The sequence below is a fragment of the Arachis hypogaea genome, chromosome 10 (assembly GCF_003086295.3).
Source record: "Arachis hypogaea cultivar Tifrunner chromosome 10, arahy.Tifrunner.gnm2.J5K5, whole genome shotgun sequence".
Taxonomy (NCBI): Eukaryota; Viridiplantae; Streptophyta; class Magnoliopsida; order Fabales; family Fabaceae; genus Arachis; species Arachis hypogaea.
The window spans coordinates 25,003,810-25,019,879 of NC_092045.1; the positions used below are offsets into that span (position 1 = coordinate 25,003,810).

A 16,070-nucleotide genomic window follows, 5' to 3' on the forward strand; every position below is an offset into this window, starting at 1 on the left:
CTATTCATATCCAAGAGGGTGATCTGAATCGAATAAAATTGAATAACAAATTTAAAATTGATTTATAACTGGTTATATATTAATCGAATTCTTAAACGCAAGTACATGTACATCCAAATTTATATATTTTTCATTCAAAAATTGACTATTTGTTTTATTCGTATAAATATAAATTGTCTATTTTTTATTTTCTTTTTTTGGCGGGGTTAAAAGTTTTACTTAAAACAATTAATTAAGACCATTCGTCAAAGCCTACTCTCTCACCGTCTCACGGGCATAAACAAGAATGCGAATGGCTACAAAGACACACTATTGCTAAAATTCAAAACAAGGAATACAGCATAAGGGGTACTACCGTAATTACACACCCCAACGCAAAACGTGGCGTCAGAAGACAGGACCAACAACAGCTGTTACAGTTTCTGTTCATCCTATATTCTCAATCTTGCCCTCCAACCTTCGTTTGCAATTACAACACAGTGCCACTTCCTCTCTCTCCTTTCTCTCACTCTCATCTCTCTCTCTCCTCACCGGTTAGCTAAAGTTTTACGTTTCCCGATCTCTCTCTTCTCGCACGCGCTTCTCATTCTCACCTTCGCCACGCGACAATGGCGGTTTCAGCTCCAACGCTTCTTCTCTAGAGTGTAAAAGAGTTTCGGTTTTTCCTATTTTTTTCTTTAAGCTACAATGCCGTTTTGTTCCAGCTAGAAAAGAGCATCTTCGATTTTCTCGAACAGATTCGAACTTCGGGAGAGAGAGAGAGAGAGAGAGAGAGCGCGCGCGAGAAAGTGAGATTCATTTTCTCGTTCAGCTCCCGTTGCGTTCGGTTGTTGGAACCTTCTTTTCGGGTGACGTTACCGAGAAAAAGGAAAAAGAGAAGTGAGTTAGGTTCTTGTGGCTTTTGGATTGGGGCTTTTTTAGAAGGGTTTTTTGTAGTTACTATTTTGCCCCTAGGGTTCGTGGAGTTTTCGATTTTAGGAGATGAATCGCAGTTTCAGGGCTCAAGAATCGCAAATGCAAGGTGCGTTGAAGCAGAGGCAGCAACAATTTGGGGGTTTGAGGGGTTCTTCTGCCGCGAAAGAGAAGGACGAGGAACTCGCATTGTTCCTTGAGATGAAGAAACGTGAGAAGGAGCGCAACGATCTTCTGCTTCACACCTCAGAAGAGTTCGATTCAGCTCTCGGTATAGATTTCATGTTCAGAGTTTCTTCGTTTTTTTTTTTAATTATTTTCTAATGTTTAGATGACTTTAGTTGACTGAGATTAGTGGCCTTTGAACTTGGATAAGTTATTATTTCGAGATTAATGGTTTGCAGGTTCAAATTCGAATCTGAGTACTTCTCCAATATTCAACATTTCTTCATCAACGCCGGCACCTATGAGGAAGACCGGTGCTGATGATTTTCTCAATTCTGAAAATGATAAAAATGATTATGACTGGTATGTTCTTACCTTTCTATTTATGGCTTGCCTAATTTTTATCCAACGCGTTTATCTTGCTTGCCAATTGCCATCGTGTTTATTAGTGTCAATTATGGAGTTTTAAGTTTCTTTTGTTGACATTTCTTTTTCCTTTTTATGGGACCTTAGATCCCTAAGCATTGTTTTTCAATTTAACAGTGTTTTTGCCGGTATCCGACCCTGTCTTGCATAGATTTTCACTATTGTCATATTTTTCTGAGTTATACACGGTACCATTGTTGGTGTTGGCTGCTTTCATTTCCATATTACACCAAACGATATTTCATATGTATAAGTATATGGATTTTGATTTTGTTATTTGAGTTTCCTCCTTTTTGGGGGAAGTAGATGTGATGTCCCTTCTACCTTGAACCCTGCTTGTTTCAAGGCTTGATGTGATTATAAATAGTGACTTTCTTCAAGTGAGTAGTTTTGAAATTCTTCACAAAAAGTCAGAACACATTCTGTTCTTTGAGAAAATGATAAAATGAAGCTCTTGATATCTGAAAATGATTAATTCAACTTGGAAGCAACAACAGCTTGTGCAACTCTTTCTCAAAAGATGAATCTGAGTTCTTGTTCATCTCCCAAAGAAATAGAGAATAATGTAGAATAATGGACAAATTTCAAATTTTTTTCAAAAAGATCTTTAAAAACTGTTAAGAATTAGTTGTAGGTTGGGATGATGAGGTTGTGGTTGCTTTTTTCTTTATTTTACTATACACTTTTTTTCAATTGCTTATCCACTTTTTAAGTTTTCATAATTATGATGATAAAGGCATTGTTAGTCGATTTTTTGGCAGTCCCCATAATAAAATTTGAATAGAAAATTTGAGAAGCATATGGCTAACTTATATGCTTTGATGAGAAATGAATTTGTTAGCCAATTTGGAAAGCAACAGATTCTTAATTATTCTGCATTCAAGATTCAAGAAAAAGGTCTCCATACACTGGATGAATCATTTGGGACAACGCTTAGGCTTTACCATGCTTGCTAAGATCTTTCCAATAACATGACCTTCTAGCTTAATTCTTTTATTGGTCCCAAAATTACAGTTAAGAATGCAATTCGAAACCCATTAGCACAGTTAAGAATCTTTCGGGTTTACAAATAAGACATCAGAACTCTAAAACTGACCAAATTACCACTTAAAACAAAAGCTTAAAAATTAGTTAAACTATCTGGAAATTAAATAGTTAACTGCTATTAATATTGCTGGTTTCTGTTACCACATGTAATTTAGTATCTGTCCTCCTACACTTGTAACTGACTTCGCCTGTTTAAGTTATGTATATGCTAGTGATGATTGTTGTTTGAATTGACACTTATCATGGTTATTGTTAATCTTTTCAGGCTTTTAACTCCTCCTGGTACTCCTCTTTTTCCATCTCTGGAGATGGAATCTCGAAAGACTGTTATGAGTCAGCTTGGAACTCCAGCCGCACGTCCCACAGCAGTAAAATCTAGAGTAAGCAGCTACTTCAGATCATGTGAATTGTCTTATCAATCAAATGGCAGGCATTCACCATTTGTATCTGATTTGACATTGTTAATGAAATTGTAATTTTCCTTATAAGTTCGTATTTTGAGTGAACTTTTGTTTGAATGTCATTATTTTGCAGTATCCTTACAATTGACAAACTTGACTTTAAGCTGAAAAAGGTGATTTGACTAGAAATGACTTATTATATGTATTCCCTAAGAACCCCTTGCTTTGAGTGCCGCACTATGGCAAATATGCATTGATCTCATTGTTACCTTCGAGTAAATTTATAAGTCTTGGTTTTTACCTTTTATAATGATAAGAAAATTGTTGATGCTCTATTGTTGTACTGTTTTTTTTTTTTTTAAATAATAAAGTAGGGTTCTTTTAGTGCTTTGCTGAAACATTTTAGTCCAATTGCATTGATTTTTCTATTTTTCTGATGCCACGAACTGGGATAAAGCTTGGTTGTCTGTTTTAGTTTCAGGTATTTTTTTTCTTATATTTGTTTCCTTGTGGTTTTATAGTTGGCAAATCCTCAGTCTGAGCCTGCTGGCAGGACAAACTTAGTATCTAAACAATCAGCTTCCTCCCCATTGAGCTCTTCAAGTGGTGGAACAAGGAGGCCATCTTCGTCAGGAGGTCCTGGATCACGGCCTGCAACTCCTACTGGCCGTCCTACCTTGACCACAACTTCAAAACCATCAAGGCCTTCAACACCTACTCGGGCTACTTTATCTTCATCTAGGACCACAGTTCCTACATCCAAGACTATAATTTCCACAAACAGGTCGGCAGTTTCTGCCACCAAGACTTCCACCTCTGCTACTAAGATCGCAACTCCTGCAGCTAAATCCACCATTCCATCGAGATCCTCTACCCCTTTGTCAAGATCTACAGCAAGATCATCAACACCAACTAGCCGACCTACTTTGCCTCCTTCCAGGTCCACATCAAGAGCATCTACCCCTACTCGGCGACCATTGACACCATCAAGTGAACTCAATGTTTCTTCGTCTTCAATTAAGATTCCTTCAAACTCCAGGCCAGCTTCTGCAACATCAAGGCAGCCTGCTACTGCAACATCAAGACAGCCTGCTACTGTGACATCAAGGCTGCCAGCCCCTGTGACATCAAGGCAGCCAGCTCCTGTGACATCAAAGCCGGTACCGTCACGTGGCACTTCACCAACAGTGAGATCTAGACCATGGAAGCCGTCTGAAATGCCAGGTTTTTCACTTGATGCTCCACCCAACCTAAGGACAACACTTCCTGATAGGCCACTGTCAGCAACTAGGGGCAGGCCTGGAGCCCCTACTTCTCGGTCTTCATCTATTGAGCCTGCTTCCACCGGAAGACCCAGACGGCAATCGTGTTCTCCTTCAAGGGGGCGATCTTCCAATGGAATTGCTCACATCAGCGGAAATTCTATGCCAGCAGTTAGCCGCGGGCATTCCAAAGTGAATGATAATGTCAGTCCTGTTGTAATAGGGAACAAAATGGTCGAGAGGGTAATAAATATGCGAAAACTAGCACCACCAATGTCTGATGACAAAAACTCTCCCCTTAGTAATTTGTCTGGCAAGTCCACTTCATCTCCAGATAGCTCGGGCTTTGGAAGAACACTTTCAAAGAAGTCCTTGGATATGGCTATTAGGCACATGGTATGTATCTTCCCAACATTTTATGCACTAGATGAAAATAACTATGTTAAAAATTTCAATGCTGCAATCTGTAGTTAATTAGTGCATGGCATTTCAAGATTTAGAGATTTTATGGCATCAAAGTACCTTCATTCTATTTTGGAAATAGATTCTCTCAATTGATGTTGTTAAGCGATTTCTTACCATATAATATCTTCTCTCTCATGTTTTTTCTTAGTCTTATTTAAAGAGAGTGTATAGTGAGAGATTATGCTTAACAATTGAGAGAATCCATTTCCCATTCTATGATGATTTTGCTTAATTATTGAATTGGATAGATTTTTTCTAGCAATATAATCCTTCTCTCACCAATTTACTTGTTTCTCATTGGATAGGATATAAGGAGAACAATTCCAGGCAATTTACGGCCATTAATGACAAACATTCCAGCTTCTTCTTTGTATAGTGTGAGGTCAGGTCCTCAGCGTGGTCGAACAATTAGTGTTTCAGGCATTTCAGGATCTCCTCATGCTACAAGCAGTAACGCCAGTTCTGAAGTGAGTGTAAACCAAAATGGTCTTTGTTTAGATAGTAGTGAAGTAGATGATGATATAGGCAGCGAGAGATGTGGCCAATCTCCTGCCAGTGTAAGAGGCAGGTAAACTGTTCTAAGTTCTCACATAGGAAACTGCATATACCTACAAATTAGTACCAGTGTTCGTATCCTTAGTTTCAGCCATATGGGATTTGCATATGGAGCTAACATTGCTTCTACTTATGTAAAGCTTATTGAAAGTGATGTAACATCATGTAATGGGTATCTCTGATTTAGGTAGATTGCTTGTATGTCATTGTTATGGAGGCAGTGCTCAGTTTTTGAAACAAGCTGAGGTTAATATTCTATTTTATGGAAATTTGGCTCATTATCTTCAATCCATTAGCTATATCTTTTGTAAATGCATGGTGACTTTCTCTGAGAGCCTAAGATAGCAAGGAAATTGGATAGCCATGCGTTTAAAATTTGACTTTATTTTAATAGAATTTACGAACTTCTTAATTTTAATCTTAAACATTCCGTACATCTCTTAAGAGCTTCAAAATTTTCATACAAATAAATAATCAAAAGCAATGACTTAATTGTAATGCAATTTTATCGGTATTAATTTAAAGAAACACCTATGCATTGTATAGAAAGACAAACGAGAGAGCTCTCATCCAACATGCATAGTACTGTTCAGGAACTTCAAAATTATGTATGGAGCTTCCCTGTAACGCTGTAATCCTATTTCTATTGGATGTTTATTAAATTTTGATTTCTAAGAACATCTAGTCATAGCAGGCACCAGAGATCTCATTTGTCTAAAAATGCTGACTCGGCCAAGTCGATGGCGCGAGCAAGACCAGCAGCTTTGTTTTGGCACTCTTGGTGCTCATCATCAGGGTCACTGTCCGCAACTATACCAGCACCAGCTTGAAGGTGAGCGACCCACTCGTGGCGTTGGTTCAAGTTTTTGTACAAGTACATTGTGTCATCCCTAGCTGTGGTTGGAAATACAATTGTCCTCAAAACTAGAGCGATGTCCATTTCGTCGGTGAAAGATATGTATCCGAATCCTCCACTGTAAGGGCCTCGCCTCGCCACCTCCAACTTATCAATTAGCTCCATTGCCTTCACCTGCATGCTCAAGCCATCAAGTTAAAATGAAGTATGCATCATCAGAAGCAACGGACCTCCAAAGCATGAATTGTAGACGTTTCTGGAACATGCATTTCAAGAGCATCCAAGGCTTGAAAAAAAAATTGTAAATTGTCAAAGATATCAAGAAAACTATGAACCTTTGGTGCCCCACTGACAGTTCCAACCGGCAAAGCAGCACGGAGGGCGTCCCAGCAAGTAAGATGTTCTTGCAACTCTCCTGAAACCTTTAATACATAATGCATTTATGTTAATATTATTTGTTGAAACTACACAATAGCAATGAAACATCATATAATATCCTGGCTTTAACAAGAGATGGTTCTCAATTCTCACCGTCGAGCTTATGTGCATGACATGCGAATATCGCTCGATGTTCATAACCTTTTCCACCTTCACAGAACCAGGTTTTGATACCTAAAGAAAGAATTTCCGATATCAGAACCATCGGACATATTGCTTCTTCAAGATTCAAGATAATATTCTAAGGTTGATATTCACAAAATGTTATTTTCTTGAAGTTACATATATGCATACTTTATAATGTTATATTGGTTGATTTAACTTTGAAGTTTAATAAGATTTTAACTCCAATAGAGGAGGAGATTATAGATTAAGAGAATGCAAGAAACGAGGCTGGAATTTTACGACTACAAAAGTGAATATATTTTGCAAACCTTTCCAACATCATTGCGTCCCAAATCAACCAGCATGACATGCTCTGCACATTGCTTTTCATCACTCAGGAGCTTCACTTCTAACTGCTTATCTTCCTCTAGTGTCTTCCCTCTTCTACACGTCCCGGCCAATGGACGATTCACAATTTTGTTCTGTTCATAACAAGACCAAAATAAGTATCCACTATAACATAAAATGACAGTGTAATTCAATAAACCTAAGATGATTCAATTAAGATTTACAGCAAATAACTTAGTGATCAAGTATTGTGAAAAACATACCTTCTTTATACGCGTAAGAATCTCCGGACTTGAAGCGACCAAAATACATCCCCGAGCCTGTTTGATAAATATATAGAGCGCAACATGAAAGACCTGAACTTCAAAAAATTAAATTACATGAAGAATTATATCAAGATGTTGCATATAAACCTGCAAATAAGTCATATATGGACTTGGATTCACAACTCTCAAGGCTCTATAAACTTCGAACGGATCAGCAAATGTTCTTCGCTCGAATCTCTGGCTTAACACAATCTGAAAAATATCCCCTGCCTTAATATGTTCTTTTGCCTGAAGGACTGCCTCCTTGTATGCTTCAGGTGCCATGGTTGAGATTTTTAAAGGAGGACCGAAATGGTGAGTATGCAAATTCACTGAGCCTGAAGCCAGCCTCGGACTAGCAAATCCAAATTTCAAATTAATTTCTACTGGACCATAAAAACCGGCGCATGATGATATGCAAGAATGAATTACTTACGGTTTACTATCCTGTAATCTGGCGACTAATTTCGCAAGCCGTTCCTTTCCCTTGTTGTAAGCACTCTCCACCGAAGGGAATTGATCAATTCTCACCCAAACAATAACATATGTTTTCTGTTGAGCATAGAACAAGTAAAAATTGAATGAAGAGTGAACAATTTTTAGTTATGAATCAGTATTTTCATGTTCTTTCTCATCAGTATTAGCCGATGAAAAGGAATTTACAAGAACAATGAACTTGAAGACTTTTTTCTACCTTCTTGAATAAATGCACAAAATTCTAACAAAAAGATAAGGAAGAAATTTTGCTACATGATATATTACTTGTGAAGCAAGCAAACAAGGCTGCTACCTTCTCTACATGATCAAACACAACCACAGAATCATAGAGGCCGAGATGTATGTCCGGGAGGTTTCTGTCGTCCTCCGGAGCATTCGAAAATGGTAGTTTTTTCTTTTCCACATAACGAACTGTGTCATAGGAGAAATAACCTGCCCAGCCACCTAAAAGAGCAGCTTAAGAAGTTTAGATATTGACATGATGCAGTTTAAGCATTTGTAGAACAAAGTCTATAAACCAAGATTTCAATTTCAGAACCATAGTTCAACAAAATTTCAGCTCTCCAAGAGAAAGGAATGCCTCATATAATGCTCTCTATTCTTTTTCAAGAAATATAGCCGCGCTTGCCGAGACCGGGAAGAACGCATTGGTTTCAAAAGGATCAATCTATGTTGAAATAGGATAAACTACCAACATTGTATCTCGAGTTTATATTGTGACAAAAATAATCCCACAGATATCAAAGACAAATAAATCTTAGAAAGTTTTTAAAATATGACAAAAATAACAAATGAAAAATATATTTTGTTTTATATGTGGAAGACGACTTTTATATTTAGCAAAGGATATTTGCATTTAAATGTGCATGAAAAATTTTAGAACAGAATTTTATTCCTTGATTTTTTTTTTAAATTTTCGGTTACTCAAAATAAAAAAAAAATTACCTAAAATTATCAAATTTTAATGATAATAGGTATCATTTTTCTAATCATGCCGGAAAAAAATTGCATTAAAGTTTAATTTTTTAACTTTTTTGAAAAAATATATTTAATATTAGATTATTTTTATAAAAATACTACTTATACACTAAAATCAGAAACATTGTATTTATGTATAGATACATTCATTGTTTAACTCATTTTCAATATATATTTTATAGATAGCATTGTTATCATTTTTTATGTTTTTAAATATTTTTGAATTTATTTATTCTTTGTATTTCACTGGATGTTTTTACCAATAATATAAATTTTAGGATACTATTTTAATAATTTAAATGCAATCAATAAATGAATATACGAAAATATTATATACACAAAAAAATCATCTACTAAATCAATCACTATATAATTTGATATAAATATGTATTAATTTAACTTATTTTTAATGTATATTTTATATTTTAATATATATTTTATATAGATAGATAATTTTTGGTGTACACTTAACAAGATGATATCATATAACACATTTGATAGTATAGACTGTCTTACCACAGAAGGCATCTGGAAGTTCATTACTAAGACATGGCTTCCAACCCTGCGAGAGTCTTCTAGGAATCGTCATAGGATCATCAACAGTCTCTCTTGTTAACTTCCCCAATTCATGGTCCATTATTGTAACACTATTTTCTTTCGCCACAATTTCCATACTTGGTTGAGCTCCTATAACGCTATAGCGCCCCTGTATTCAATCCAACCATAACTTTGCGTAATAGACAAAATTAGAACTACAAGAAAAAATAATGAACATGACAAAACACACTCACCATATTCGAGGAATCAAGAGTTGGCTCTGCAGACTCGAAAAGAAAGCTGGGAGCCTCGCCATCATCTTCCTTAACCAAAAGCCGGTAGGCAAGAACCGGAGTAAGTTGATCGGAGAATATGCATTGCTGGAGAGGAATCAAGTTCCCATTTCTTGAAGCTTCAACAAATTCCCTTGCTTCATCAACTGCAAAAGTAGTACATGCTTACTCAAATACTAAAATGTTAAAATTGTACATGTGAAGAGTTACAAAACCAAAACCATTGGACATGTCATTCGCAATCGCAAAAATGCTATGTGTATTTAAACAATTAATTACTAAATTAGTATAAATATATATATATATATATATATATATATATATATATATATATATATATTATATTTTGATATATATCTTATAGCGATTATTAAATTTTTTGTGTACACTTAGTATAATTATATATAATCGTTGGTGTATTTGGTTGGGATAAAGATTAGACAGAAACTTTTATGGATGAAAATAATGTTCATCCACACAAATTTTTAGAAACAAATCCTCCAAAATTTTCAAGTGTGACAATATCTTTTTACGTGTATTTTCTTTCTTGTCCCATTTAATGAGTTTAGGTAAGAGAATAAAAAGTCACATTTGACAATATTAATTAATTTTTTTTTAAAGTGACCATACTAATAAAATAATAAAGTATTGTTTTAATCATTTTTAAATTTATAATATTTATTATTAAGAAAGTTTAGAGAACACTTTTATTAAAATATGGTCTATACTTAATCGGCAAAAGAAAAGTGAGTAATCTCATACCATTGAATGAAATCTCACACCATTAAAAATACTAATGATAGTTAATTGATAACTATAAATCACAAAATTTACTGGGTCTCTAGCATTTCTCTTTATTATTTATGAGTCTCACTATCTTAATTTAATAGTGATTAATGATGTACTTTTTTCTCTAAAGTTACAATATACCTTTAGAAGAGTCAAATCCTAATTAAAAGAAGGATAAATGATCAAATTAATTCTTAAAAGATGACCTGTTCTCCAAATTAATCTCCAATTTTTTTAATCAAATTCGTCATTTAAAGATTTTAAACTAGTCAAAATTTACTAATATGACATATTAAGTACCACCCCAACACACATCTAGAAGTTTTAATTGACTATTAACATAATAAATTCATAAAATTAGATCAAATTAAATTGGCAGATTTTAATGTTCAAGTTTTTTTTTAATTAGGTTTTGACTTGATTTAATTTCATAAACTTATTATATTAATAGTTAATTAAAACTTTTAGGTTTTTAATTAGGTTTTGACTTGATCTAATTTCATAAACTTATTATAAAATTAGATCAAGTCAAAACCTAATTAAAAAGAAAATTTGAGGTATTGAAATCTTTCAATTTGAAATTAATTTGATATAAGTTTATAAATTTATCATGTTAATAGTCAATTAAGACTCTAGGTATGTGTTGTGATGTTATTTAACGTATTGTATTAGTAAATTTTGACAATATTAACAAAAAAAAGTGATAAAATGACTAATATAACTAATTAAAAATTTTCAAAAACAAATTTAATTAAAAAAATATTTCAAAAACTCATTTTAAAAAATGAATGATCTTTTAAAAATTAATTTCACTATTTACTGAACTGAATAGTAAGTGTAGCGTGTTTCGCTATGGCAGTAAAATCACGACGGACGAAATTTCATGTATGAAAACCGGGTTAAATTTTCAGAAATTACAGCGTTTTTACTCTTTTACCCCATACCAAATACACCAAAGAAATCGAATTTGCTGGGACTCATTCAGTTATCCAGAACTGTTCATACTTAAATTTGGCGTTGCCTCCAAACTCAACACTTTACAGCACCCATTTTCATGCCATCATCCCACAAATACTTCAAATTAGTTTTTAAAAAAATTTTAGTCCCATATTTTATTTTTTAACAAATTTTAAATAAATTTTAAACTAACTTTTATTTTCTTAAACAATTTATTTTTCATATCATATTATTCGTCTATATAGAGAAATTAATCTAAAAAAATTTAAATTTTTTGAGACGATTATATTTTTATTAAATAATAGAGATTAATTTATCTAATTTTTTATCAAAATTTGACATAAAAATTAATTTGTCTAAAAAAAATAAAATGTTAAAAGGTTACTTTGGTGGTTAAAATTTGTTGATAATTAAATTATCCTAATAAAAATCTCTATTAAGCATCGATTTGAGATATTACTTCTTTTCAAATAAAAAAGCACTCACGCAGCAATAAAGATGACAATTTTGTGATAGAATAAAAATCCAGCTATATCATATATCACAAGATTCTATTTAAACATGCAGTAAAGATTAGAACTTTACTATCAAATCATCTACCCATTTTTTTATTGTTAAAAAATAAGAGAGAATCAGGGGAAAAAATAAGAAGCAAATACCAACTTACCAGAGAATGATGATGAACTTGAGAGTGAAGAACAACACCTCAATGTAAGAGAAACTGAGGGAAGTGGCCTAGTGAGACTCCGGCCGCCGGAGAGAACCAACCGGCGAGAGAATCTTAGGGAATGCATTGGATAATTGGCATTTGCATATATTACTGGTTGTGGTTTCAAATTCAGACAAATAGAAGCTGTTGCAGACAGCATTTTTTTTCAATGAACTGAGGCTTCTGTTGTTGTTGTTGTTGGTGGTGGTGGTGGTGTTATTCTCTTTCAGTTATGACACTGAAGAATACAAGAATCAATGGATCGGTAGTTCAGATAACTATAATATGATGATAAAAAAAAAAAAAAAAAAGAAGAGCAAGTACCAGTTGCAGAGATCCAATGGAAGCATTTAGAAGTTATATCTATCGGTCTATCAGTTATTAGTACATTGGAATTTTCACATTTCTTTTTTAGGTAATGAATCTTTATTATTTTTTTCAGTGATTTTCTATTCCAGTCATGATATTTTTCAAATATATTTAATTCCACACATTAATAACAAACAACAGCAATATTATTATTATTATTATTATTATTATTATTATTATTATTATGTTATCCTATGTCTTAAAAATATAGATTAAACATATCATAAAAAAATTTTAATATTTATTATTTTTATGTATTAAAAAAGTAAAAAAATTATTTTTGTAATCAATAAAATTAATTTTTTTTATAATATATTTAACTTATACTCTTAAGATATAGGATAGCAAAATCTTAATAATAATAATAATAATAATAATAAGAATATTAATAATAATATTGCTGTTGTTTGTTATTATTCCACGGGAAAAAGTTAAAAGAGAGAGAAGGCACATTTCAAATGTGAGGCGCTGACTCTTACTCTTAGAAATAGAAATAAAGTAGGATTAGAGAATGCATTAAAATAATTTCCATAAGATTAATTTCCTTTTTTTTCCTGGAAAACGATTTATTCTATCAATTATTCAATTTGGTGCGTGCATCTTTTCAAGAGTTTAAACGATTTCTTGCTGTATTTGAGAAATTCAATGTATATCTTATGTAATTAATTTTTTGGGCTTCTTTTCACTGTTATTCATAAATGTATTTGACTATATAATTAGGGATGACAATACTATCCGGATTCGTGCGTATCTATCTCTTTTTTATCTGTTTGGGACGGGTAATTATCTGTCCCACACCGGGACGGAATTATAGCGGGACAGGTTCTTGGGAGGGACGGGACGTGATCGGATTTAGGTAACATTCGCCTCTATCCGTCCCGTTATATATATAATATATGTAAAATAATTAGTAAATAATTAATAATATTGTATCATATTTAAATTTTTACTTTAATTTATGTTATGTATGTGATGATGGTTATATAAATTTTAAAATTTAATTTTATTTATTATATTTTAATAATTATAGGAGCGAGTAGGGACGGAACGGGTATCCGCAAGAATGGATTAGGGTTCAACGTTTTACTACTCGTGGGTAAAAGTGAAACAGGTTTTATGTGAATTGTTGTACATCGAAGCGAGGTCAGATAAAGTAAAAATTCGTCTCTACCCGTCTCGTTATCACTTCTATACATAATTTGAGAAAGTTCAAAATTATTTATTTTAGTACAAGATTTTTTTCTCTCTCTTCTTTTATATATATATATATATATATATATATATATAGAAAATTATTTATTAAATTTTTATATATGTATTGATTAATTTAATTTTAATATATATTTTATATTTTAATAGATATTATATATAAATAGTTAATAATAATTAATTTTTAGTATATACGTGAAATCGTGACATTTTTGAAAAGTAGACAAACGTATCTGATCTGATATTAATAAACGTATTGGATTTTAATAGTTTTAATTTTTTTTTCTTTCTTATGTTATTCGTTTATGTTTGCATAGTTGTATGGTGTTTTGTCGAGCCCCAGTAAGCTTCGATTAGATCTAAATCTCTTTGCCTATATCAAAATAATAATGACAAGTCATTATCCTTATGTGAACATACATATATAAAAGGCAGCTACTCCCATGAAGATGCCAAAAACATCTTTTCGTGATGATCCTTGTTTAAAAAGTGTAACTTATTTATTTTGTAACACTTTAAATAAAGGTAACACTTTTACTTCAAATAAAATCAAGTCCTACAATCTATCATCCAATGGTCAAAATGATATATCTTCACATGATGACAATCATTAAATCTTCATTGGAGTAACCACCTATATAAAAACCCATTTAGTGTTAGATAGAATATATAAATCTTAACTATAGTCTATATTGGTTAAGTTATATATATATTGAAATTAGAGTTTATGTAATTAAAAAAAATTAAATTGATAAATTTTTATAAATATATTTAGTTAATATCTAATTAGATATGTTAAATATTATATATGTTGTTATTAGTTAATATTTTATATTATTAATTATTGATAAAAATTGTTAGTAAAGTGACTGAAAAATAAAAAAAATTAATTTATAATATTTGAAAAATTAATTTGACTGATAAAAATTTTTTAAGAATAAATTTAAAAAATAACGACTTATTTTTTAGAGACTAATTTTACTATTAATCTGATAAAAGATAGGGAAAACAAATTAAACCAAAACTAAAAGACATAATCCATTATTATCTCTAGCAGTGTCATTAATAATAAAATAGATTAACACCATTTTATTTTTGGTAGTTTTTAGATGATCTGTTGATAATATCTGTTACACTTTATTTTTTGTTTTGGAAGATTTTTTGATTCTTTTTCAATCAAATGTTTTAAATAATGACAAAGAAACCAATCAGTCATTTCTTGAGTTCATCCATTTTACATGGTAATTTTGTCCAACTCTTAAACGGTTGTTTGATTATATCTAAAACAGTAAAAAATCTACTAGAGGCACTCAACTAGACACATTATAACTAGACACATTATACCTGTCAAGAACACTCAACAAAAAACAGGTGATATAAATTTTCAACATCATTTTTATATAATACACAAATATTATTACTTTATTCAATAACATTTAATCTATACAATCTTTTCTTAGTATTTATTCTGTCAACTAAGAAAAGCCAAGTAAAAAATTTAATCCTTGGTGACGCTAGGGGTGTATGTGGATCGGATCGGATCGGATATAGCCGAAAATTCGATTCGATCCGCACAATTCCCATCGAATCGGATCGGATATTATATCCGCGATTTTTAGTGTTGGATCCGATCCGATCCAATTCGCAAATGTGTGGATCGGATCGTATCGAGTATCGGATATATCCGCATAATTGAACCTTCTCTTTTTAATCATATTTCTATGTAAAAAATTTAATAAAAATATTTCTTTCATATTTTTAAACTTATTTATTCCTAAAGTATTTTTAATCAAACTTTTCTTAAATTACAAAAATAAAATAATACAATATATGAATAATAATTACTAACTAAAACATACAAACAAGTAAATATAATACCAAACATATATATATATATATATATATATATATATATATATATATATATATTCAATTATTATTGTGCGGATCTGCGGATCCGCGGATCGTATATGCGGATGTAGAGCAGATATCCGCAATCCGATCCGTAAAGGATGCGGATCAGATCCTATCTGATCCGAGCAATATACCAATCGGATCGTATCTGCATTTTTTGGATCAGATGCGGATATTTACTATGGATCTGCGTATATGATCCGATCTATGAACACCCCTAGGTGACACCAGTCCTTTTCATATAACTTTAGTGGGTGTGTCTTTAATAAGTTCAAGTCTTTTGAACTTTTCTTATGTGCACAATGAATACTTTATAAATATGATCCATATAGGGGTTTATAATAATAATAATAATTATAGTATCGGAGGGACTTTTCCAAATGAGAGAGCGCGAGAGAGAGCGAGAGAGAGCGTGGGTGGGAAACATGGGAGGGAACATGGTAAGGATCCAAGGGTTTGGAACCGAGAAGAGTATCGGCGGCTGGAGCATGAATCTTTCTCCATTTTTGTGAGTAATCTACCTGAAGACACA

At 32.3% G+C, this 16,070-nt stretch overlaps 2 protein-coding genes across 2 annotated transcripts; one reads left to right on the forward strand and one right to left on the reverse strand.

Moving 5' to 3' along the window:
* Positions 1 to 234: 234 nt before the first annotated feature.
* LOC112715412 (uncharacterized) lies at positions 235 to 5,521 on the forward strand. The gene is made up of 5 exons (XM_025767180.3): positions 235 to 1,183; positions 1,317 to 1,440; positions 2,816 to 2,930; positions 3,473 to 4,609; positions 4,984 to 5,521. The coding sequence occupies exons 1-5, from the start codon at positions 982 to 984 to the stop codon at positions 5,248 to 5,250; spliced, it is 1,845 nt and encodes a 614-aa protein (XP_025622965.1). The 5' UTR covers positions 235 to 981; the 3' UTR covers positions 5,251 to 5,521.
* A 200-nt stretch (positions 5,522 to 5,721) lies between these two features.
* Positions 5,722 to 12,362, reverse strand: LOC112715413 (anthranilate synthase alpha subunit 1, chloroplastic). Its single transcript, XM_025767181.3, has 11 exons — positions 12,005 to 12,362; positions 9,553 to 9,737; positions 9,278 to 9,467; positions 8,076 to 8,227; positions 7,722 to 7,837; positions 7,394 to 7,640; positions 7,244 to 7,300; positions 6,962 to 7,114; positions 6,621 to 6,701; positions 6,425 to 6,511; positions 5,722 to 6,263 (listed from the first exon to the last, which is right to left on the reverse strand). The coding sequence occupies exons 1-11, from the start codon at positions 12,204 to 12,206 to the stop codon at positions 5,940 to 5,942; spliced, it is 1,794 nt and encodes a 597-aa protein (XP_025622966.1). The 5' UTR covers positions 12,207 to 12,362; the 3' UTR covers positions 5,722 to 5,939.
* Between the last annotated feature and the right edge of the window lie 3,708 nt (positions 12,363 to 16,070).